At 45.0% G+C, this 26675-nt stretch overlaps 1 protein-coding gene across 3 annotated transcripts in view; it reads right to left on the bottom strand.

Annotated features, from left to right (window-relative positions):
* Positions 1 to 26675, bottom strand: part of CACNB4 (calcium voltage-gated channel auxiliary subunit beta 4) — a 197798-nt gene that overhangs the window by 33676 nt on the left and 137447 nt on the right. For all 3 annotated transcript variants that reach the window (XM_040357965.1, XM_040357966.1, XM_040357967.1), the window contains 4 exons: positions 11388 to 11407; positions 11221 to 11301; positions 4217 to 4275; positions 1638 to 1747 (listed from right to left, as the gene is read on the bottom strand). In XM_040357965.1, the coding sequence (XP_040213899.1) occupies positions 1638 to 1747; positions 4217 to 4275; positions 11221 to 11301; positions 11388 to 11407 (270 nt within the window). The remainder of the gene's footprint in view (positions 1 to 1637; positions 1748 to 4216; positions 4276 to 11220; positions 11302 to 11387; positions 11408 to 26675) is intronic.

The raw sequence follows: 26675 nt of genomic DNA, 5'->3' as shown, positions 1-26675 counted from the left end.
GCACTTTCACCCCCTTCCTGCCCAATTTTCAGCTTTCAGCACTTTCAATGATAATTGCGCAGTCATGCAACGCTGTACCCAAATGAAATGTTTATCATTTTGCTCACACAAATAGAGCTTTCTTTGGGTGGTATTTATTCACGACCCGACTTTCAATTTTTATAGAAATTTTCTTCTTTTATTTTAAAAGAAATCTAATTTTGTCATAAATTTAAGCCAAAATGTATTTTGCTACTATGTCTTTGGTAAAAAAAAGAACCATATAACAATCCTATAATAATTGGTTTGTGTGATCACGGATAGATGTACGCAGATGATCATGTACAGATGTGCGCAGGTGATCACGGACACATATGTGCAGATGATCATTGAGACATGTGGTTTTACTGTTACATGTGTGGGGGACAGGTTTTTTTTTTTACTGTGTGGGGACACTATTTTGGAGACTTTGTGTGTTTACATTGTGTGGAGACACTGGGCCGGTGATCAGTGTGTAAAAAGCTGTAAAAAACAGCTCATGCTCACTGATCACCGGCCGACTGCAGAGATCCGCTCTCCTCACTGACAACTTCTGTGTGAGGAGAGGAGAGCCAATTGCCTACCAACCGACTCTCTATTTATATCACATGATGGCTGCCGGGTGAAACGAGCGCATCGGTATCACGCCGCTGCGCGAGCACACGCGATACCCCTCCTTCTGAGGGACGTTCCTGAACGTCCACTCAGAAGGAGAAAGCACCCACCCGGCTGTATATGTGCAGTGGCCAGGTGGAAGGTGGTTAACCACTTAGGCCCCGTACACACGAGAGGATCTATCCACTGGTATTTATCCGCAGACCAGTTCCAGCGGATAGATCCTGTGGTGTGTACGGCCCAGCGGATATTTATCCGCGGATTTTTTTCGGGCCGATGGATTTCCAGCGGATAAAAATTTCTTAGCATGCTAAGAAATCCATCCGCTGGAATCCTGTCCAGCGGATTGATCCGGTGGTCTGTACTGACTCACCGGATCAATCCGTCCGATTCCCTCCCTCGCATGCGTCGTAATGATTCGACGCATGCGTGGAAGTCTTTATCTTACAGCGTCGCGCACCACGTCGCGATGGTGCGGCCACGTCACCGCGGATGTATTCCGCGCGGATTTCGATCTGATGGTTAGAACAACCATCAGATCCAAATCTGCCAGAGGATTTATCCGCGGAAATGGTCCGGAGGACCGTTTACAGCGGATAATCCTCTCGTGTGTACTAGGCCTTACCTTTCGGCCTATAGCAGAATGACAGCCAGGTGGTGGTTCCCTTATTCCGTTCTTTCAGGATAACATAGGGGCACGCAGCATGGCGATCGGTAGTGCGGTGTGTCAGTAAGAAATTTGCTGTGCACTATATCCTGGCAGTGGCACGCTATCTTGTGTGATGATTGTGCAATACTCCTAGACCTAGATATCTAAATCAAGAAGACTGGAGACTGGCAATTGTGTTGCCCCCAAGAAGCCAATCAAATTCCAGATCTCATGTCTCATACAGATTGGAAAATTAAAGCTCACACCTGAATAGTTACCATTGGCAACCGACATTATTCCTTGTTCTAGTTTTTATAAATTCTCAGTATATTTTATTTGCTGTAAAGGGTCTTACCTAAACTGGATCTGGTGTTGGAGCGTTCAATTATAGCCCTCCTGGTTGGATTATTTAACACGGACCTCTTGGCGAGAGAAATGTCAGCTGTCACCCTTGTGATGGATATCCTAAAAAAGGAGGACACAGAACCGTATTAAACATGTTCACTGAGGATTATTAGATTTGTGATTTGCGCACAGCAAAGTGAAATCCTTTTAGCTTGGAAGGTAGCTTATATATAAATCATTTCTGTTAAAACGGCAGTGCCTACTTGGAAAATCTTGTTTTCTTCCTTCACAGGCGATTCTATCTGCCTTACATTCTATACAACCCCTCTACTTCAAAGACAGAGACTTCCATATTCTGAGCATGCAGATATTGAAGTCTACCCACTCAAGAAGAGCATAGCTTCCAACTGTCCCTAATTTTGAGGGACTGTCCCTGATATGGAACAATGTCCCTTATTTGTCCCTCATTTTGTTCTAATGTCTATAGATGTACCGTATATAAAATGCACTTTTTTAGTTCCCAAGACCTGCTACAAATCAAAAGGCGATCGAAGTTTCGCAAGTCCAAGGACCCCGGCTATGGAACGCTCTAACCGTGGACATCCAATTGGAAGAAAACCATCTGGCCTTCAGGAAGAAGCTTAAGACCCACCTCTTCTGAAGACAAAGGTGGACACTGGCTGTAAAAGTGCCTTGAGGTGATTTAGTTTGCGTTTGTAGCGCTATACAAGTTACTCATTCACACTAATGTACTGTGAGTTCCAATTATAGTAATTATTAACGGGGGTTTCTTGAGACCAGGAGGGTATTTCAAGGGTTCCTCCATGTTAAATAGGTTGAGAAAGGCTGATATAGGCTATAGACAAGTCTGTGATGTCCAGCAGACATACAAATCCGTTGGCAGGTAAAACAGCTAAGGCCTCGTACACACGACCGAGTTACTCGTCGGGCGAAACACATCGTTTTCCTCGTCTAGTTCCTTGTTAGGCTTGTCAAGGAACTCGACAAGCTTGCTTTGCGTACACACTGTCAAGACAAAATCTCCTCATTCTCAAATGCGGTGACGTACAACACATACAACGGCAGGGGAAGTTCAATTCCACTGGCTAAACTCTTGGGGCTGGTTTTGCTAATCTCATGTTTGCGTGTTAAAGCGGTGGTTCACCCTCAATAACAACATTCTAGCATTAAATTAAGCATAGTAGCGCGAGCTACAGTATGCCTTTATTTTTATTTTTTGCCCCGTACTCACTGTTTAATCCTATAGTGAAGATTCAGACTCCCCGCGGGGAATGGGCGTTCCTATCCAGAGGGAAGATGATTGACGGCCGGCTATGGCACGTCACACTCCCCGAAGATAGCCGGAGTAGGTCTCGGCTCTTCACGGCACTATACGGCGCCTGCGCACAGACTAGGCGCAGGCGCCGTGAAGAGCCAAGTCCTATTTCGGCTATTTCTGGAGAAGCGTGACGCGCCAGAGCCAGCCGTCAATCATCTTCCCTCTGGATAGGAACGCCCATTCCCCGTGGGGAGTCTGAATCTTCACTATATTATTAAACAGTGAGTACGGGGCAAAAAAAATAAAATAAAGGCATACTGTAGCTCGCGCTACTATGCTTAATTTAATGCTAGAAAAAAAAAAAAATTATAGGGTGAACCCCCTCTTTAAGTAAAAGTTTGTTAAGAGACGATTTGCACTTTTCAGTCTGTTACAACTTGAAAAATGTGTTATCTCCATTACAAACCCTACTTTTACTCCCGTCTCATACTTTATTCTGAGCAAGCGCGGGTTTCTTAGCATACACACGCTCGAGTTTCTCGTCGGAAACCAGCCCGACCAGGAACTCGACGAGCCAATTTGAGACTCCCGTCAAGGAAATAGAGAACTTGCTCTCTTTTTGGCTCGTCGAGTTTTTCGACAGTTTCCTCGTCGAAAATGTACACACGACCGGTTTCCTTGGCAAAAAAATATCTCCCAGCAAGTTTCTTGATGGATTCTGCCGAGGAAACCGGTCGTGTGTACGAGGTCTTACATGTAGGGCAAGATCAACTTTCCATTTAGCTGCTTGCCTGGGGTTTAGCTGTAAGTAAGTGACCTTGAAATGCTATTTCATTGATAATTAAAGCTCTGCTTTTACTTACCGTTACCTCATTATAATCCTTTGATGGATTACATTACATATACTACATTACATATACCATGTGCATGATGCAGGAAGATGTGCATAGCAACTTATATTGTCTCTTGGCACATGTGTGAACTTTGCCTGGCCATAGGCTGTCTAAACACCTACCCCACCTAACACCAGAGCGTGAAATATAACACAATCAGAGCTACAGCTGGGAGAGAATGTAGATCTGAGTATGTGTTAATCACCCTCTGCTTTGCCCCTTCTGTCCCATTCAGCCATGCAGCGCAGCTACTACTTGATGTGACATTTAAGCTGAGATGTTAAGGATGATGGAAATGTCTACATGAAGAACATTAGCTAATTCCACCAAGCACTGTTTAAATATAGCATCTCTTTTTAATACAAATACACAGTACTGAAAAAAGGGTCCATGTATGTGGCTTTTGCTTGCCCTCACCTCCCATCAAACCTGTGCTTCAGGAAGTCAAAAAGTGCTTTCTGCATCATGTCCGTCACCTTCCAAGATGAGAAGAGGTTGGAAATGAGATTGGAGAGGAGAGAAAAAGTGAGCAGGTTGTGAAAGAAGGGAAAGAGTTAAAAGAGAAGAGGTCTAGAATTCTGGTTTCAGACAACTAATGTAAAGTTCAGTAGAAGTTGCCAAATCATAAATTTTCACTAGAAACTAAAGCCTCGTACACACGATACGATTGTTGGCAGGGGATTGTTTGTTGATAGACTGTTGTCCTAAAATCTGACCGTTGGTACACTCCTTTTGACAATTGTTGTCCAACTTTCGGCCAACAAATGTTGGATGACATGCTAGTAAATTCTCGGCGGACAACGGTTGGTTGTCTGATTTTCGGATGGTCAGTGCACAAGTCCGCCACACAAAAGTCAAAAATACAAACACACATGCTCCGAATTAATGCTCACCAAACACGAAATTAGAAGAAGGTGCCCAAAGTGTGGCGCTCAAGAGCTGAAATTCCTCGTAGTACGTCACTATGTTTGTGTTTGTTGCACGACAATTGTGTACCGTTAGTATGCAAGACAAGATCCAGACACACGCCCTTTTGACAAAAATCAGACGCTCGGTTGGCCAACAATCGTACCGTGTGTTTGAGGCTTAAGGCCTCATGCACACTGGACATTTTTTCCTGTCTCTAAATGCCACGCCATGTTAGCCTATGTGTCCATGCACACATAGGCTTTAGCAGCATTTGGTGGCAGGAGCTTTTAGAGGCTTCTAGGGGCAGGGAAAAAAAAACACTGCCAGTGGGTCTAGGAGCAGCAGAGTTCGGGCAGAAAAAACACATGACGCTACTTAAAGCTGCTGGAAGCTGCTAAACGCTAGTGCTTGAGCATTCATTAATGTCAATGGGCAGAACAAATTATTAATTCTGGCCAGTGAAATTAATTAAATGCCCAACAGCTTGAATCCTATAAAAGCTCCTAAAAGCTTGTAAAAGCTTTAGACGCTTTAAGGCTGGATCACACCTATGCAGTTTTAGTGCTTTTTTCATTTTGCAGATTGAAACTACAGAACATGTTTCATAGGAAACCATGGTAAATGGATGGTGGTGAAAATCTGCAAAAAGCAAAAAAAACTAAAAATGCATAGATGTGAATCCAGCCTTAGGCCTGGTTCACGCCTATGCAGGTTGCATATTCTAGGTGCATTTTGCGTTTTTCAATACACATTTTTGATCCTTTGAAGTCTATGGAACCAAAAACCAGAAAAAAATCCCTGGCCCTCTCCATAAAATGCACAGATGTGAACATGACCCATAAGAATGTTAAATAATGTTAAATGGACTGTAGTGTGCAAAACTGAAAACGCACTAAAAAAATGCATAGGTGTGAACCAGACCTTACAAGCGTCAGGCATTTTTTCTGCAAAAATGCTGCAGGCTTCTAGGAGAGTTAAAAAAAAAAAAAGTCCTGCGTACATGAGGCCTAAAGCTAGCCATATACCAGGGGTGGGCAATCTTGGCACTCCAGCTGTGGTGAAACTACGAATTCCATCATGCCTCTGCCTCTAGGAGTCAAGCCTGTGATTGTCAATGTCTCATCGGACTTGTATTTTCAAAACAGCTGGTGGGCCGATTTTGCCTACCCCTGCCATATACCATTATATATATATATATAGATATTTATATACACACACACATACAGAATATATATTTAGTTTTTATATACTGTGTGTGTGTATATATATATATATATATATATATATATATATATATATATATATACATACACACAGTACAGACCAAAAGTTTGGACACACCTTCTCATTCAAAGAGTTTTCTTTATTTTCATGACTATGAAAATTGTAGATTCACACTGAAGGCATCAAAACTATGAATTAACACATGTGGAATTATACATAACAAAAAAGTGTGAAACAACTGAAAATATATTTCATATTCTAGGTTCTTCAAAGTAGCCACCTTTTGCAGCAGACACATCTCTAGAACTGTTAGGCCCCGTACACACGGTCAGACCGAACCGATGTGAATGAACCGAAGTTCAGTTTCATCAGACCAAACCGACCGTGTGTATAGGCTGTTTTCCTTCGGTCCAAAATTTTAAAACATGCTTCAAAACCGAACCGATGGACCGCTGCCCCATCGGACCAAACCGATGGTTAGTACAGAAAAGCATCGGTTCAAAACCCGCGCATGCTCAGAATCAAGTCGACGCATGCTTGGAAGCATTGAACTTCGTTTTATACAGCACGTCGTGTGTTTGACGTCCCCGCGTTCTGATCCGATCGGATTTTGGACTGACGGTGTGTACACATATCAGGCCGTACGGCCACTTCAGAGGTGAACCGATGAAAACGGTCCGACGGACCAGTCACATCGGTTTGGTCCGACCGCATGTACAAGGCCTTAAGAGGAGACTGTGTGAATCAGGCCTTCATGGTAGAATATCTGCTAGGAAACCACTGATAAAGAAAGGCAACAAGCAGAAGAGACTTGTTTGGGCTAAAGAACACAAGGTATGGACATTAGACCAATGGAAATCTGTGCTTTGGTCTAACGAGTCCAAACTTGAGATCTTTGGTTCCAACCCCCGTGTCTTTGTGCGACGCAGAAAAGGTGAACGGATGGACTCTACATGCCTGGTTCCCACCGTGAAGCATGGAGGAGGAGGTGTGATGGTGTGGGGGTGCTTTGCTGGTGACACTGTTGGGGATTTAATCAAAATTGAAGGCATACTGAACCAGCATGGCTACCACAGCATCTTGCAGCGGCATGCTATTCCATCCGGTTTGCGTTTAGTTGGACCATCATTTATTTTTCAACAGGACAATGACCCCAAACACACCTCCAGGCTGTGTAAGGGCTATTTGACCAAGGAGAGTGATGGGGTGCTGCGCCAGGTCACTACCTCTTGAAGCTCATCAAGAGAATGCCAAGAGTGTGCCAAGCAGTAATCAAAGCAAAAGGTGGCTACTTTGAAGAACCTAGAATATGAAATATATTTTCAGTTGTTTAACATTTTTTTGTTATGTATAATTCCACATGTGTTAATTCATAGTTGTGATGCCTTCAGTGTGAAAATATAATTTTCATAGTCATAAAAATAAAGAAAACTCTTTGAATGAGAAGGTGTGTCCAAACTTTTGGTCTGATTATATATATATATATATATATATATATATATATATATATATATATATATATTGTAGCTAGATAGATAGAATTACAATACCTTCAATACTTAATTTTTTTTCTGAAGGAGGACCACATTCATTGTCAGAATTTTGTTAATTCAGATAAGAAATTAAAAGATTTTCCACCCTTATTTCAACTATGGTTGAAAAAGAGTGTAGATTTATCCACATCAACTGTTAGAAAGCCCAACAAACATTTTGAAAAGATCACTTTCAAATGAAATTGCAATCATGTATGGCATTGACTAATTTAACAATCCACATCTGTGTTTGCTGATCCTTCCCAGGGCTCTGAGAGCAATCCATTATCACCCACAAATATATCTCACATGTTTTGTGTATCTGTGTTGGAGGAGGTTGTCCAGAATTTCTTAATTCTTTCTGATAAACTACAATGTAGATAAACTGTGAACTATTTAGCTTTGAAAGGGAATCTATTTTGTATTTTTGTAAAATACAGTTTTTAGTTACTGCAACATTTATCTAAAATAAATGATTAGAATGTTATATTTTTTGCTTGCTGTTCCATATTTTGATTGTGGTCACGGCTGAATTAATATAATACTGTATAACAACATTGTATATTAAAAGGACTGCTACCATGTCTGCCCCATAACCCAACTGGGTCCTCATTGTTGCAGAACAATTTTTGCGTTTACCCACTTTGCGGACGTCGGTTCTGACTCATAAAAGGCCTGTCCAATAACAAAGAATTCTAAAAAAAATAATAATGGAATTATTTTTAACTAACCCTTTTTTCCCTTTTTTGCTGTTATTATTCCTTTATTTTTTATGTTTCAGTTTTGTTTACTTTATATACAAAACAATATAAATTACAATTTTCTATATATATTTGATGGGACATAAAGAAATTATTTTTAACTTTAACGTTTCACATAGCAGTGGATATTTAATATAGTAGTTTAATAATGGGTATTTTGTGTTTTTTTTTTTTATTTATTTTTTATTGATACACTGTCTTTTTGAGATAATGCACTATTAATATTATTTGTATATAAAGAAATTAGCATGGCTCCAGCCATTGCCTGAAAATGAGGAATAGTCCTCTTATTTTTGGAATATTTGTTAAAAAATTTATATGGTTTTAAGAAGACTTTACTGTGCTAAGTACTGATTCCATTGGGGGTCTTTTTAATTCCTTGTAACCTGTATGGATATACCATCTTGTTGGGTCCCAAGCCCTATTTCACAACAGCTATGATTTCTAGGGTTGTCCCGATACCGATACTAGTATCAAGACTGATACCGAGCATTTGTGCGAGTACATGTACTCACACAAATGCTCCCGATGCCTGACCCGATACTTGGTAGGCGGCAAGCGGACTCAGTGGGCGGAGAGGGTGGGCGGCATCAGTAGGCGGATCGGGCAGCCTCAGTGGGCGGAGCGGATTCAGTGGGCGGAGAGGCCACGCGGCGTCAGTAGAAGGATCGGGCAGAGTGGGCGGGCGGACTTAGTGGACGGAGCGGTCGCCGTCAGCTTGGACATCCCGACGCCCATCTTGATACACCCTGCACTTGGCCACAGTAAGCCAGCAGCTGACATCTTGTTACACCCAGCCCATATAGTTCGGTCTGGGTGTAACAAGATGTCTGCTGATACCTACTGATGCCGAGTGCAGGGTGTACCAAGATGGGGGCTGCAGCATAGCATTTAAAAATACTTTCCTCATGTCATTTATTGCTGCATTTCAGTGCCTGCCCATAAGTGCCAGCCACCTGTCAGTGCCATCAGTGCCGCCTATCAGTGCCAGCCATCAGTGCCAGCCACCTATCAGTGCCTATAACTGCTGCCTATCAGTGCCAGCCACCTGTCAGTGCCATCAGTGCCCATAACTGCCGCCTATCAGTGCCAGCCACCTGTCAGTGCCATCAGTGCCCATAAGTGCCGCCTATCAGTGCCACCTGTCAGTGCCAGTGCCCATAGGTGCCACCTATCAGTGCCCATCAGTCAGTGCCACCTAAGGCCGCGTACACACGGTCGTTCCAAACCGATGAGAATGGTCCGACGGGCCATTTCCATCGGTTCACCGCTGAAGTGGCCTGATGGTCTGATGTGCGTACACACCATCGTTCCAAAAACCGATCGGGTCAGAACGCGGTGATGTCAAACACACGATGTGCTGAATAAAACGAAGTTCAATGCTTCCAAGCATGCTTCGACTTGATTCTGAGCATGCGCGGGTTTTGAACCGATGCTTTCTGTACTAACCATCGGTTTGGACCGATCGGGCAGCGGTCCATCGGTTCGATTTTGAAGCATGTTTTAAAATTTTGGACCGAAGGACAACAGACCGATGGGCTATACACACGGTCGGTTTGGACCGATGAAACTGAACCTCGGTCCATTCTCATCGGTTTTGTCCGACCGTGTGTACGCGGCCTATCAGTTCCCATCAAACTGTCACATGGCATTAAAAAAAAATATCGGTAATCAGTATCGGCGAGTACATGAAAAAAAGTATCGGTACTTGTACTCGGTCCTAAACAAGTGGTATCGGGACAACCCTAATGATTTCCATATACTGCGCTGTTGATGGCCAAAAAAAGGCAGAAACAGCTGTATGTAGTTTGGAGTACATGGCTCTAGAATATTAGACTATATTTGTACTATACACCAGTGGTTCTGAATGTGCATCTAATTGGGCATAAAGGAATGATTTGCATTGCTCTTCCCACTGTTCTGAAATTGGGAATAATTGTATTTTTTCTGCTATATGTGATGGAATGACACATTTGAATACCTTCTGTTCTAAGAAGGCTTTACTGTGCTATTTGGACATATTTGCTGTAATGTATATTGTGTATCTGTTTTGGTAACTGCAATGTGGAAGGGAGATTCTGTTATCTCCCAAAATGTACTGGATTTCCACACATAATAAATGATAATAGTTTATGCCAAATCATCCCTACTTTTGGCACTCCTTTTTTCTTCATCTAAAACTTTCACTCAAGGTCCCTCATTGGGTAGAGGGAAACCCTATGCCAACATTTCTACACTTTTCCAGATCATTAGGACCTAAATGCCCGTACACACGATCAGGTATTCCGACAATTGTGTGATGGACGTGTTTTGTTGGATAATCCGACTGTCTTTATGCTCCATCGGACAATTGTTGTAGGATTTTCCGACAACAAATGTTGGCTGTGCATGCTCTCAAATTGTCCAACAAGTACAAACACGCATGCTCCGAATCAATGCTAAATATCAGACAACAGTAGCAGAAGTTGCCCAAAGGGTGGCGGTAAAGAGCTGGAAAACCATGAAGTTTGGTGTATGTTGGCAGAAAATGTTCTGCCGTCTGTATGCAGAACAAGTTCTTGGACAACGTCCTTCAGACAAAAATCCACGGATTTGTCCAATGGAAGTCCGATCGTGTGTATGAGGCTTAACACGTTCCTCGGATCCAGCACCACTACTTATGAAAACCCTTCTGCGGACATAGGGCTCTCTACATACAGAGTTATAATAAAATAAGCAACCCTGGGGTCGCATTACATCTCTAGTCTAGCTCACAACTGGGCGGCATAGAGAACCAAGACGTCTTTTTCATTTTCTCTCCCTCTGCACTTTTCTTTCATTAAATGATTCCACTTCATGTAGGACCATGCAGTTCACAAGCACCTCGTTATGATATAAAGGTTTTTTCACCTTCTTCTCTTAACATACCAACATACCCAAAATAACATTTTGAATAATCCCAGTGAAAAATTATTGTAATTAGAAGCCAATATTGGCAAAATTGCAGTTTACATACCTCATATCCTTTTAGTGATGGACCAACTAATACTACCGGTCTCATGGATGGCACAACATCATAAGGCGGTATATGCTCAGTCTAAAATTATAAAATTGGCGCATTAGTTAGCCCATTCAGATAACATTCAGACATTAATACGCTGACATTTAGTAACAGGAACTTACCACTTTTTGCTTCTGTTTGGCTGGAAAAGAAAAACAGGATAGTTAGGTTCTGTTTAGTAGAGCGCTCAAATGGCCTTCTCCTCAAATGTTATGATGACTTTACGGATAGCCATTTATGTTGGGTGTGTCTTTGCTAAGGGGCTTAATGCCCAAATTAATGTTCAGTTTAAGGCTGCTTTCACATTGGGGAGCGGAGGTGCGGTGACGGTATAGCAGCGCTAATCTTAGCGCCGCTATACTGTCGTATTTACCGCGATATTCGGGCACTAGCGGTGAGGTTTTAACCCCCGCTAGCGGCCGAAAAAGGGTTAATACCGCGGTAACATTTCAATGGGAAGGCGCTGTATAGGAGCGGTAAACACCCCGCTCCTATACCGCTCCAAAGATGCGACTAGCAGAACTTTTGGAGCGGTCCTGCTACCGCACCGCTTCGTTTAAAAGCCTTCGGGCTTTCAGATTGAAGTCTGCAGGGCATGATTTTTTCATGCGGTATAGCAGCGCTGTTTTTAGCGCTGTACCGCATGAAAAACGCCTCAATGTGAAAGGGGTCTAAATCAGCCAATTACATTCTCTAGAAAGCAGCTACAGAGTAGGAAAACTTGTCCCGTTCCAGAATGGTGTAGAGAAGGACTCTAAAGCCTCATACACACAATCCAACTTGTGTGATGGATGTATTGTGTCGAATAATCCGACCGTGTGTATGCTCCATCAGACAATTGTTGGCTGAAATAACGACAACAAATGTTGGCTGTTCATGCTCACCAACTGTTGGGCAATAAATCTGTTACGTTGGTTTATCCGATCGTGTGTACGCAAGTTGGTCCAACTAAAATCCGATGTATAAACACGCATGCTCAAAACCAGTGTTAAACATCAGCCAACAATAGCAGAAGTTGCCCAAAGGGTGGCGGTAAAGAGCTGAAAAACCATGTGGTTTGGTGAATGTTGGCTGAAAATGTTGTGCCGTGTGTATGCAGAACAATTTCACTGCCACGACCTTTGGACCAAAATCCACAAAAAAGTTGTCTGGAAGTCCGATCGTGTGTATGAGGCTTTTGTGGTAGCAGTGGTCTCTCTGTAGAGGTTTGGCACTCCCGCTGTAAAGCCTCATACACACGATCTGACTTCCATCTGACTTTTCAGTGGATTTTGGTCTGAAGGGCGTTGGCCGTGAACTTGTTCTGCATACACACGGCACAACATTTTCAGCCAATATTCACCAAACCATGTGGTTTTTCAGCTCTTTACCGTCACCCTTTGGGCAACAACTTCTGTTGTTGCCTGATGTTTAGCATTGGTTCTGAGCATGCGTGTTTGTACTTTTGATTTTAGTCCGATGAACTAATCGGATGATCCGACGTAACACATTTGTTGTCGGAAAGTTTGAGAGCATGCACAGCGAACATTTGTCAGTGGAAATTCCGACAACAATTGTCCGATGGAGCATATAGACGGTAGGATTGTCCAATAAAAAAACGTCCGTCGGACTGATGTTGTTGGAAAGTCTGATCATGTGTATGGGCCTTAAGATCTAGAACTCTGCAGTCAGAGTTTCAAGCTTATTGCCGAATCCAAGCTTTGACTAAACGGGGCATGTCTGACCTCTACAGAGAGACCACTGCTTCAACACAGAGAGCAAGAGTCCTGCTCTACAGCATGCTTACAAGAGATAGGATTTTCTACTCGGACGTGGAGAAAAAACTGTACAACTTTGAATGCTTTTTGTTTTGATGCACTTGGAATATGTATGTATGTAGCAGATTTAAACCGAAGGTTCATTTGAGCTTTAAAAGTAACATGTATTAAAATAGGCTACATGTATGAACTCTCTTTGTGAAAGAGACAGCAAGAGAACTTCAGATTTCAGAAAGGAGGTTAGCTATAGAAATGAAGGTTGTTTTTTTTTACAGTATATACAAGAGAACACATAGAAAGCAGGCCATGTTCACAAGAGCTTACAATCTGAAGATGAAGATGAGACTGAGCTGGTAAAAATGCAATAGTGGAGTCATACACCAGCCATGCTGACAAGTAAGACTTCCTAATTTTGAGTATTGATTGTAACTGGCCACACATTGGGAACTTTAAGAGAGAATTAGAGAATGTGATGCGCTGTAGATACATCGGGTTATATGGGAGGGCATGAAAGTGTGTATATGAGATTATATCGGTATATAGGAGAGCTGTGCTGTGCATGGCTAGGGTTGTGAAGATCCTCATTTATGGAGAGTTTTATTAGGAGTCCTTTAAGAAATACATATTGATCCCGTTGTTCCTGCCTCCGGTCTTTCTTATCCTAGGTCAGTGATGGTGAACCTTGGCACCCCAGATGTTTTGGAACTACATTGCCCATGATTCTCATGCACTCTGCAATGTAGTTGAGCATCATGGGAAATGTAGTTCCAAAACATCTGGGGTGCCAAGGTTCACCATTAATGGCCTAGGTCAACATTGTGACAAATTAAGGCTGCGGAAATTAACGATTAATTCCTTGATTAATCGGAATTTTTTTTGACCGATCAAAATTGTTTTGATCGGTACTAGTGGTGCAAGGGATCGTAAATGATCTGTGATCCGAACAAGTCACCATATGCGGATCGGCACGCCACGTGATCCGCCTAGCTCCACTGCTGCCTCAGCCAAAGGAAAGGAAAGGCTTCAACCTAGCTCCTGGAGCGGCGGCCATCTTGGTCCACCCGGCAGCGGCCTAGGTGAGCCTGGAGCGGCACGCTGACGTCATCACCCGGCCTCAACTGCTCGTGTGCGACAGGGCTTCTCTGGTAAGACTAAGCAAGCACTAATCTTCCTATACAGTGGGGAGATGTGGACCATATTACAGTGGGGATGATGTCTGTGGATATTACAGTCGGGGTGATGTCTTTGGATATTATAGTGGGGGTGATGTCTTTGGATATTATAGTGGGGGTGATGTCTGTGGATATTACAGTGGGGAGAGATGTCTGTGGATATTACAGTGGGGAGAGATGTCTGTGGATATTACAGTGGGGAGATATTACAGTGGGGGAGATGTCTGTGGATATTACAGTGGGGGGAGATGTCTGTGGATATTACAGTGGGGAGAGATGTCTGTGGATATTACAGTGGGGAGATATTACAGTGGGGGAGATGTCTGTGGATATTACAGTGGGGAGATGTCTGTGGATATTACATTGGGGAGAGATGTCTGTGGATATTACAGTGGGGAGAGATGTCTGTGGATATTACAGTGGAGGAGATGTCTTTGGATATTACAGTGGGGGGAGATGTCTGTGGATATTACAGTGGGGAGAGATGTCTGTGGATATTACAGTGGGGGGAGATGTCTGTGGATATTACAGTGGGGAGAGATGTCTGTGGATATTACAGTGGGGAGATATTACAGTGGGGGAGATGTCTGTGGATATTACAGTGGGGAGATGTCTGTGGATATTACAGTGGGGAGAGATGTCTGTGGATATTACAGTGGGGAGATATTACAGTGGGGGAGATGTCTGTGGATATTACAGTGGGGAGATGTCTGTGGATATTACAGTGGGGAGAGATGTCTGTGGATATTACAGTGGAGGAGATGTCTTTGGATATTACAGTGGGGGGAGATGTCTGTGGATATTACAGTGGGGGGAGATGTCTGTGGATATTACAGTGGGGGGAGATGTCTGTGGATATTACAGTGGGGAGATGTCTGTGGATATTACAGTGGGGAGATGTCTGTGGATATTACAGTGGGGAGATGTCTGTGGATATTACAGTGGGGAGATGTCTGTGGATATTACAGTGGGGGGAGATGTCTGTGGATATTACAGTGGGGGGAGATGTCTGTGGATATTACAGTGGGGGGAGATGTCTGTGGATATTACAGTGGGGGGAGATGTCTGTGGATATTACAGTGGGGATGATGTCTGTGGATATTACAGTGGGGGAGATGTCTGTGGATTTTACAGTGGGGATGATGTCTGTGGATATTACAGTGGGGGAGATGTCTGTTGATATTACCGTGGGGATGATGTCTGTGGATATTACAGTGAGGAGATGTCTGTGGATATTACAGTGGGGGAGATGTCTGTGGATATTACAGTGGGGGAGATGTCTGTGGATATTACAGTGGGGGAGATGTCTGTGGATATTACAGTGGGGGAGATGTCTGTGGATATTACAGTGGGGGAGATGTCTGTGGATATTACAGTGGGGGAGATGTCTGTGGATATTACAGTGGGGGAGATGTCTGTGGATATTACAGTGGGGGAGATGTCTGTGGATATTACAGTGGGGGAGATGTCTGTGGATATTACAGTGGGGGAGATGTCTGTGGATATTACAGTGGGGGGAGATGTCTGTGGATATTACAGTGGGGGAGATGTCTGTGGATATTACAGTGGGGGAGATGTCTGTGGATATTACAGTGGAGGGAGATGTCTGTGGATATTACAGTGGGGGGAGATGTCTGTGGATATTACTAGGGTTGTCCCGATACCACTTTTTTAGGACCGAGTACAAGTACCGATACTTTTTTTCAAGTAGTCGCCGATACCGAATACCGATACTTTTTTTAAATGTGTCCCCAAATGCAGCCATGTCCCCCCCATATGCAGCCATGTCCCCCACATATGCAGCCATGTCCCTCTAGCCATGTCCCTCTAGCCATGTCCCTCACATATGCAGCCATCTCCCTCTAGCCATGTCCCTCACATATGCAGCCATGTCCCTCTAGCCATGTCCCTCACATATGCAGCCATGTCCCTCTAGCCATGTCCCTCACATATGCAGCAATGTCCCTCTAGCCATGTCCCTCACATATGCAGCAATGTCCCTCTAGCCATGTCCCTCACATATGCAGCCATGTCCCTCTAGCCATGTCCCTCACATATGCAGCCATGCCCCTCACATATGCAGCAATGTCCCTCTAGCCATGTCCCTCGATGCGGCGGCGCGATGCGGCGGAAGCGGCGGGGGGGGGGGAAAGGGGGGGGGGAAGTATTCTATTTAGGTATCGGGGGTATTTGCGCGAGTACGAGTACTCCCGCAAATACTCGGTATCGGTCCCGATACCGATACTGGTATCGGTATCTGGACAACCCTAGATATTACAGTGGAGGGAGATGTCTGTGGATATTACAGTGGGGGGAGATGTCTGTGGATATTACAGTGGAGGGAGATGTCTGTGGATATTACAGTGGGGGGAGATGTCGGTGGATATTACAGTGGGGACTACATATGGTGGTGATCCAAAAAATGTATGTGCTTTATAATTAATCGAAATTAGTCGATTAATCGATTAAAAAAAATTGATTAATCAAACACGAAAATGTTAATCAGTGACAGCCCTATGATAAATACAAAAGTGTATCAAGCCTTGTCATTGAATGCCTCCAAGGTTTCTCTCATTTAGTTTCTCTGTGACTGGGGCCTGACCTCCTCTGACTTCATAGCAAAGTTTGGCTAACTTCCATATAAGTAGAAAAAAAAAAACCTGCATCAGTGGCCAAAAAAAGCACTTACACTAGACAGGAGGATATTAGCTGGCACAGACGAGTACTGTCTGGATAATAAAGGCAATGGTGAGTATTATGTCGTGTTTGCTCTCAAACATGAGTTTTACACCTCAATGGATCATTTTAGATGTACTCAGCCACTGGCTGAAAATATTTTAGGCCCCTATTCAAGTGGTGCTCAAGAATATATGCAGGGGATGCACCGAGCACCCTTTAACACTGTTCATTGTTACAAAAAAAAAATTAATAATGAAAAAAAAATTACAGGTCCGACTATTTGATTACCACCTGAAAAACTAGTTGCATTGCAGTCGATGGGGAAGGCAAAAAATAAATAAAAACTTTGGTGGATTTTATAGTAACTCTGGGCCACATTCACGTAGAAGAGCGGCGGCGTAACGTATTGTAGATATGTTACACCGCCGCAATTTTTCATCGCAAGTGCCTGATTCACCAAGCACTTGCGATGAAAACCTACGCCGGCGGCCTCCGGCGCAAGGCGGGCCAATTCAAATGGGCGTGTGCCATTTAAATTAGGCGCGCTCCCACGCCGGACCTACCGCGCATGCTCCGTTTCCGAACTCCCGCCGTGCTTTGCGTGAAGTGACGTCATTTTTTCAGAACGGCGACGCGCGTAGCGAAATTCCGTATTCCCGGACGGCTTATGCAAACAACGTTATTTTTTAAATTTCGACGCCGGAACGACGGTCATACTTTATACAGCAATACGATTGCTGCGTAAAGTTAAGGCACAAAAAAAACCGACTAACTTTGCGACGGGAAACTAGACTAGCGGCGACGTAGCGAACGCGAAAAACCGTTGTGGATCGCCGCAACTCCTAATTTGCATACCCAACGCTGGTTTACGACGCAAACTCCCCCCAGCGGCGGCCTCGGTATTGCATCTTAAGATCCGACAGTGTAAAATAATTACACCTGTCGGATCTTATGGCTATCTATGCGTAACTGATTCTATGAATCAGTCGCATAGATAGAACAACAGATACAATGGCGTATCAGGAGATACGACGTCATATCTCGTCTGTGAATCTGGCCCTCTGTGCTCAGATTATGAACACCAAACCTCGGACATGAACTATGAACAAAGCATACCCATTAATAGTGTGCACTTGTCTCAATTAAGAGCGCTAAGTGTAATTTCTGTCAGTTGCTTTGTTCCTTTGCACGAATCGCTTCTGACAAGTTTTCCTGACACCAAAAGAAAAAAAAAGGTGACAGGGGAGGGAGCTACAGCTGATTGACAGCCTCGGCTCTGTTCCTGTGTGCTGTGTGAAGGGGGGTGTGTCTCCTCCCACCAATCAGTTTTCAGAGCACTCCTCACTGAGCTCTGCAGAATGTAATTTCAGCTTTATGCCCCCTGTTTTCTGACAGCTCAGACAATCTTTATAAATTCTGGACTTTGAACAGATGTAGAGGCGAGATGGCAGATAAACAGATACAACTTATGTTGGAAGATTTGTTTAATCACCTGAGAATAGTCACTTTACTGGATACATGTAAGGGTTTACAGCCACTTTAAGGCTGGTTTCACACAGGCATACCTCCTAACTGTCCCTGATTTCGAGGGACTGTCCCTGATTTGGAGCAATGTCCCTCTGTCCCTCATTCCTCTTCATTTGTCCCTCATTTTGGTCTGATCTATACAGATGTATATAAAATATCCTTTTAATTAGGGTTGTCCCGATACCACTTTTTTAGGACTGAGTACAAGTACCGATACTTTTTTTCAAGTACTCGCCGATACCGAATACCGATACTTTTTTTTAAATGTGTCCCCAAATGCAGCCATGTCTCCCCACAAATGCAGCCATGTCCCCCCATATATGCAGCCATGTCCCCCCATATATGCAGCCATGTCCCCCCCATATGCAGCCATGTCCCCCCCATATGCAGCCATGTCCCCCCCCATATCCAGCCATGTGCCCCCCATATACAGCCATGTCCTCCCCATATCCAGCCATGTCCCCCATACCGTACATGCTGCCGCATCCCCGCTGCCGCGCCACATCCCTGCTCGGTTAATACGGGCGAGGGGAACATTACAGCATTCATTTGAATAGCTATAGTCTTTCGCGCTCCCCCTTGCTCGGGATTGGACAGCTCACCCGAGCAAGGGGGAGTGTCTATACACGGTGTGGCGGGAAAGACTACAGCTATTCAAATGAATGCTGTGATGTTCCCCGCCCGTATTAACCAAGCGGGGATGCGGCGGGATGCGGCGTAGCAGCGGGATGCGGCGGCGGGGGGGGGGAGAGTATTCTATTTCGGTATCGGGGGTATTTGCGGGAGTACGAGTACTCCCGCAAATACTCGAAATCGGTCCCGATACCGATACTAGTATCGGTATCGGGACAACCCTACTTTTAATCTATCAAAAAGTGTTTCCCAGTGCTAAACCTTTCATCTGATTTTAAAATTTCTGCATTTGTAAATTCCAAAAGCCAATATAAAGGAATAGTAGTGGTAAAACAAGCACTTGTGGGTTCAACCAATCTTATTTTTTTGTACAATTCTCCTTTAAGGGGCGTGGCAAAGGGTGTGTCCTATGCCTGCATACTTTTGCTGATAGGTGTCCCTCATTCCCATCTCAGAAAGTTGGGAGGTATGCACAGGCGTACTCCGCAATCTCCCCGCTGAGCAGGCGGATGACACTTTAGCAGATTTGTAGGGGCGCCATTAAGAATGAATGAATCTATAGCACCGCCGTGCAACACGTTTCTGTGCGTGTCAGATAACACGCAATTTTGTTTGCACTCCAAACACGCCCAGAGTATGAATGTAGCCTTAGAAATGGCCTGAAACTTGGCTTCAGAGTCTTTCTTGTGATCTTTCTTGAACTTATAAATGATAAATAAAAATGTCTTTACTTTACAGTACAAGCAGCTAGAAAGGTCAGGGATGACTTGTTTTAAAGCTTGTTTGCTGCTTGTTCAGAATATGTATAAATGACCATAGTCTGGGAACAGGTGCACTTTAAAGCGGAGGTCCACACAAAAAGTGAACCTCTGCTTTTCGTAACCCTCCCCCCCTTCGGTGTCACACATTTGGCACCTTTCAGGGGGGAGGGGGTGCACGTCCCCACCCCCTCCCCCCTTTGCCGTCCCCACCCCCGCTGTCTTCTGGGAAACACACTGGTCCCAGAAGACAGCGGGGACCAGTGAGGATGTGCAGCGTGACTTGCGCATGTGCAGTAGGGAACCGGGATGTGAAGCCGCAACGCTTCACTTCCTGATTCCCTCACTGAGGATGGCGGCGGGGGAAGCCGAGAGCCGAGCGATTGATTGGCTTAGGCTGCCGACATCGCAGGCACCCTGGACAGGTAAGTCTCCATTTATTAAAAGTCAGCAACTGCAGTATTTTTAGCTGCTGGCTTTTAAAACATTTTTTTTTTTTTTAGGCGGACCTCCGCTTTAAGGGTACAATGGGCTTTAAATGGATCCTCATGGTCACAAGAGCTCCTTTCGATTATAAAAGACTCGTTCTTATGCTAAAAACCAGCCCCTTATTAGCTTTGTTATTTTAGCTTTAGAGGGCAATACACAAATATTAATAAAAATACATGAAAAAAATCCCAAATACAAAGAGCACTAAATGAAAAAAACTACTACTGCCCTAAATAAATAAATAAATAAATAAATAAAAAACACACTCCCAAAAATAAAGTGCATCAAAAGGTCTATAAAGACAGGGATGAGGGAGTTTGGGGTGGAGGAACTTGACTGGCCTGCACCTCAACCCGATAGAACACCTTTGGGATGAATTAGAGTGGAGACTGCGGCCAGGCCTTCTCATCCAACATCAGTGCCTGACCTCACAAATGCGCTTCTGGAAGAATGGTCAAACATCCCCAGAGACACACTCCTAAACCTTGTGGACAGCCTTCCCAGAAGAGTTGAAGCTGTTATAGCTGCAAAGGGTGAGCCAACTCAATATTGAACCCTATGGACTAAGGCCCGGATTCACGTAGAACCGCGTATCTTTGTGCGGGCGTAACATATCCTATTTACGTTACGCCTCCGCAACTTTGACAGGCAAGTGCCGTATTCTCAAAGCAAAGTTGCGGTGGCGTAGCGTAAATAGGCCGGCGTAAGCCCGCCTAATTCAAATGTGGTAGATGTGGGCGTGTGTTATGTAAATTTAATGTGACCCCACGTAAATTAGTGAGTGAGTGAGAAACTTGTAAAGCGCAACACATGCGAACTGAATCGCCTCTGGGCGCGGTTTCCATTTCATGGGTAAGGAACCCCTTGACCCCAGAAGAGATGTGTTTTAATCTTTCTCCTGAAGGCCAAGTGGTCTGACTCCAGTCAGATGTTAGTTGGTAGCGCATTCAATAGCCGAGGTCCCTGGACTGCAAAATGATGCCGTCCGTAAAAGTATCCCAGTGCGCATGCTCCAAATTAACCCACAAGAAGCCAATGCTTTCGACGTGAACGTAAATGACGCCCAGCCCTATTCGCGAATGACTTACGCAAACAACGTAAAATGTTCAAAATTCGACGCGGGAACGACGTCCATACTTAACATTGGTAAGCCTCATCTACGCCTCATATAGCAGGGGTAACTTTACGCCAGGAAAAGCCTAACGTAAACGGCGTATCTGTACTGCGTCGGCCGGGCGTACGTTCGTGAATTGGCGTATCTATCTGATTTACATATTTCTAGGCGTAAATCAGCATACACGCCCCTAGCGGCCAGCGTAAATATGCAGTTAAGATACGACAAATCTATGCGTAACTGATTCTAAGAATCAGGCGCATAGATACGACGGCTCGGACTCAGAGTTACGATGGCGTATCTGGAGATACGCGGGCGTAACTCGTACGAGAATCCGGGCCTAAGCCTGGGATGCCGTTGAAATTCATGTGCGTGTAAAGGCAGGCGTCCCAATACTTTTCGTAACATAGTGTATCTCTAAATTGGCATTTAAAAAGACATCCTTAGCATCAGAAACCCCCGACGCATTGGAACCCCTTTCATCTACGGGACCTCCCACAACGCCATAAAAACACCCAGGTGGTGGAAATAAACTTTAAATATTGCAGCTGTGGCAGGATTTCATATTGTCCCCTGGTATGTAGATTAAGCCTACTCGTCTTTTACTCTGCGGTTCTGCCCAATTGCGGTCATCACAACAGAAAGAACAAGGTAAGACAAGGGCCAGCGGGGGAGGGGTGAGAAGAGGACGATGGAACATTCCTGCATTATCTGTCTTGTACAGAAGTTCTCGGCACAGTCATGAAAGCAGTTGTTTTCACGTCAGTGCGGCTGTCTTTCTAATATAAGTACACAGCTCACCGTCTCATTATGTGTGTTGACAGGCTTCTGCAGATAACTGCTTTTCTCACATCACGAGCTTCAGACATTTTTTGGAGGAGAAATCACCTCCCTGTCATGATTATATAAAAAATTCATCCCAATTCTAATTTATCTCTAACAAATCCATACTGAGGCCTTCTTTTTTTTGGCCAGCTTGCAGTCTCTGCACACACATAGGTAGATTCAGGTAGAGTTAGGCCGGCTTATCAGTAGATAAGCCGACCTAACTCAGAATCTACGCCGACCTATGTTTAAGGGTATGCTCTAAAAAAAGATATACTTAAACATATCTAAGATACGACGGCTTGCGCCGTCCTATCTTAGATTGCAATATTTTGGATGGCCGCTAGGTGGTGCTTCCATTGCGGTCGGCGTAGAATATGTAAATGAGGGGATACGCCGATTCACAAACGTACGCCCGGCCGACGCAGTACTTTTACGCCGTTTGCGTAAGAGATAGGCCACGTAAAGTTAGAGCTAGGCCCTAGTGGAATAGTACTGTTAAGTATGGCCGCCGTTCCCGCCGCAAAATTCGAAATTTTTACGTTGTTTGCGTAAGTCGTCCGCGAATCGGGATTTACGTCGTTTACGTCCACGTCAAAATCAATAGGCCCGTGCGGCGTACTTGGCCGCAATGCACACTGGGAAATGTAGGCGCCCGGCGCATGAGCAGTTTACAAGAAACGTAAAAAACGTGAGGTCAAGCCTCATTAACATTAAATACGCCCCCCCCCCAAACACATTTGAATTAGGCGCCCTTACGCCCGCCGATTTAGGCTACGCCGTCGTAACTTAGCAGGCAAGTACATTGAGAATCATGTACTTGCCTAGCTAACTTACTGGGGCGTAGCCTAAACACACTAAGCTACGCCGCCGTAACTGTAGGCACTTCTCTCTGAATCTACCTAACAGTATCTCACAAAAGTGAGTACACCCCTCACATTTTTGTAAATATTTTATAAGTCTCCAGACCTAAACCCTATTGAACATCTGTGGAGCATCCTCAAACAGAAGGTGGAGGAGCGCAAGGTTTCTAACATCCACCAGCTCTGTGATGTCATAATGGAGGAGTGGAAGAGGACTCCAGTGGCAAATTGTGAAGCTCTGGTGAACTTCATGCCCAAGAGGGTTAGAGCCGGTGATCTGACGATATGGTTCCGGCTATCGAGATGGTTCCTGTAAGGACTGCGCAGGCGCAATCCTTGCTCGCGCGCCCCCCAAGGTTCAATAAAATGTTGCTATAAAAGGAAGTATAACTGCTGTTACAAACATCCCCAGAGAGTCCAGGTTGTGAAATAGCATATACAGTGGAACCTCGGATTGCGAGTAACGCGGTTAACAAGCGTTTCGCAATACGAGCACTGTATTTAAAAAAATCCTAACTTGGTTTGCGAGTGTTGTCTCGCAATACGAGCAGGATTCAGGCCAAAGCAGTGTGCGGTACCACGTTTGGCCTGAGGTGGGGGGCGCCGGAGCCGAGCAGAGCCGAACGGCACTGATCGCAGCTGATCGGCGCCGTTTGGAAATGCAGGGAAAGGCCCGAGGACAGCTCGGCTGACCTTGACAAACCTCAGGAACGGAGTCTTTCCGAGGTTTATCTAGGTCAGCCGAGGTGTCCTCGGGCCTTTCCAGACGTTTCCGAGGCTCTCTCCCGCGCCCCCCACCTCTGGCCGCATGCGGTATTGCATGCCAACAAAGTCAATGTGGAACAAATTATTTTTGTTTCCATTGACTTCAATGGGGAAACTTGCTTTGATATGCGAGTACTTTGGATTACAAGCATTCTCCTGGAACGGATTATGCTCGTAATCCGAGGTTCCACTGTAGTTGCTATCCAGTTTGGGACAGGTTGGTTTGGTATATGGCTCCAGAGCCAGACAGTAGTCTGAATTCCTTCAGTTTAGGCTCTAGAGTCCGGTGTCAGGGAAAGAGTGGGTGGGTTCCCTGGCACCAATCCACCATGGGTTTTGCATCTTGAAGACAGCAACAGGTGGTTGTGGTTTATTAAAGTGGTTGTAAACCCTTACATATATCCAATAAAGTGACTATCATCAGGTGATACAGAGAGATTAAACAAATCCTCCTACATGGGTTGTACCTGTTTATCTGCAGCTATCTCTTCTCTACAACGGTTTGAAATGCAGAATTTATACAGCTTGGCAGAGTTCAGAAAGCAGGGGACAGGGGTCACACACCGCACAGCTCAGAGAGGAGAGTTGAGTGTAATCTGGGACCAGAGTGGAAGAAATGGATACACCCCCCCCCCCCTTTCTACACAATCTCATAGGGAAACTTGCACAGCTGAGGCTGTCAATCACCTGTTGGAGGCACCCTCCCTGTGCCCATTGATTACTTGGAAAGAAATTGGTGCGCTGACTTTGCTGAAAACCAGTGAGTAGACTTTATTTGCTCACTGTTTGAAGCCCCCCTCCTTTCCCCATTAACTTTAGATGTATTATTGGATTCGGAAAAGTTCAATTTAAAATCTAACAAATAACCGAAGTGTAAGCTGGTATATTACCCATAGCTCCCAACTGTCCCTAATTTCGAGGGACTGTCCACAATTCGGAACAAAGTCCCTCTGTCTCTCATTTTGGTCTGATCTACTGTATAGCGTTCAAAAAGAGTTTCCCAGCGCTAAACCTTTCATCCAATTTCTAAATTGCTGCATTTGTAAATTTTAAAAGCCAATATAAAAAACATCTATTTGTTCTTAGTATCAGAAAAACAAGCACAATGGCCCAGATTCTCAAAGGCGTTACGACGGCGCAACACCATTTGCGCCGTCGTAAGTCCTAATCTGGCCCCGGGTATCTATGCGACTGATTCTTAGAATCAGTTACTCATAGATACCCAATAGATCTGACAGGCGTAAGGCTCTTACGCTGTCAGATCTTAAATGCAATTTTTTTTCCCGTCGCTAGGTGACGCCGACGTCGTTTTCCCCGTCGCTTATGTAAATTAGCAAATTACGACGATTCCCGAACGTACGCATGCTCGACGCAGAGAATTTACGTTGTTTCCGTAGCCTTTGCGACGCGTAAAGTTGCCCCTGGGTCTATGGAGGCGCAGCCAATGTTAAGTATGGCCGTCGTTCCCGCGTCGAAATTTAAAAAATCTACGTTGTTTGCGTAAGACGTCCGTGAATGGCGCTGGACGCCATTTACGTTAACGTCTAAGCAAATGACGTCGGTGCGACGTCATTTAGCGCAATGCACGTCGGGTAATTTACCCGACGGAGCATGCGCAGTACACTCGGCGCGGGAACCCGCCTAATTTAAATGGTGCCCGCCCCATTTGAATTGGGCGGGCTTGCGCCGAGCGCTTTTACAATACACCGCCGCAAGTTTACAGGCAAGTGTTCTGAGAATCAGGCACTAACGCTGTAAACCTGCGGCGGTGTAACGTAAATCACATACGTTACGCTGCCCAGGAGCAACGTACTTCTATGAGAATCTGGGCCAATATATAAAAGATAACTCCAAATCCCCTTATCAGGAATAGTAGTGGTAAAAAAAAGCCCTTGTGGATTTAATGAACTTTTTTGGGGGTTAATTCTCCTTTAAGGGGGTGTGGCAGGGGGCGTGTCCTATGCCTACATGCGTTTGCTAGTAGGTGTCCCTTTATACCCATCTCAAAATGTTGCGGTATGTATTACCTATATGCAGTCAATTGGATACAAAAACGTACGACCATTGAAGCAAAATCCTCTAATGGTAATTGCTACAAATGGCGGATCTTGGATGGTTACCAGTATTCACAAAACATTTATGCTAAGTTCACGCTTCTGCATGTGGCTGCAGGTGTGGGAATCGCACCAATTCCCGCACCTGCAACTACCCACAGTGAAAACGCACTGCTTTGTGGAAGCACGGGAGGGGGCTGCCGTTCATTCTGAATGGCAACACACGCACGCAGGCCCGTCGGAACCCGACAGGCAAACCAAGCAATTGCCTGGGGCCCCCGAGCTGGCCAGGGGCCCCAAGCTAGCCAAGGGGCCCCAGCAGGGAGGGTCTTTGCCGCACCGCTGCTTCCTCCTGCAGTCCGGTCGGCCGTGTACAATAACCGCGCGGTACAGGAGAATCAGGTTCCTGTTCCCGGCCGGACTGACAGGAAGTGCACACACTGTGTGTTCACTTCCTTTCAGTCCGGCCCCGGGAACAGCAAACTGAATGCCCTGTACCGCGCGGTTATGGTACATGGCCGACCGGACTGCAGGAGGACGCAGCGATGCGGCAAGGGCCCTCCCTGCTGGGGCCCCTGTTGCGGACACCAGGATAGAGGGATGCAGCGATGCGGCAAGGGCCCTCCCTGCTGGGCCCCCTGTGTGGACACTAGGATAGAGGTAAGCCGACAAAAACAATCGCCCCCCCGCTTCTCAACTAGAAAAGTAATTTTTTTGCTTGGGGCCCCCTAATATCTTCAAACGGCCCTGCACGCACGCAAAATCGCAGTGCAT

This window comes from Rana temporaria, chromosome 6 (genome assembly GCF_905171775.1).
Source record: "Rana temporaria chromosome 6, aRanTem1.1, whole genome shotgun sequence".
NCBI classification, from domain to species: domain Eukaryota; kingdom Metazoa; phylum Chordata; class Amphibia; order Anura; family Ranidae; genus Rana; species Rana temporaria.
Note: the sequence above shows the minus strand (reverse complement) of the source record. Positions and strands in the feature narration are given on the sequence as shown.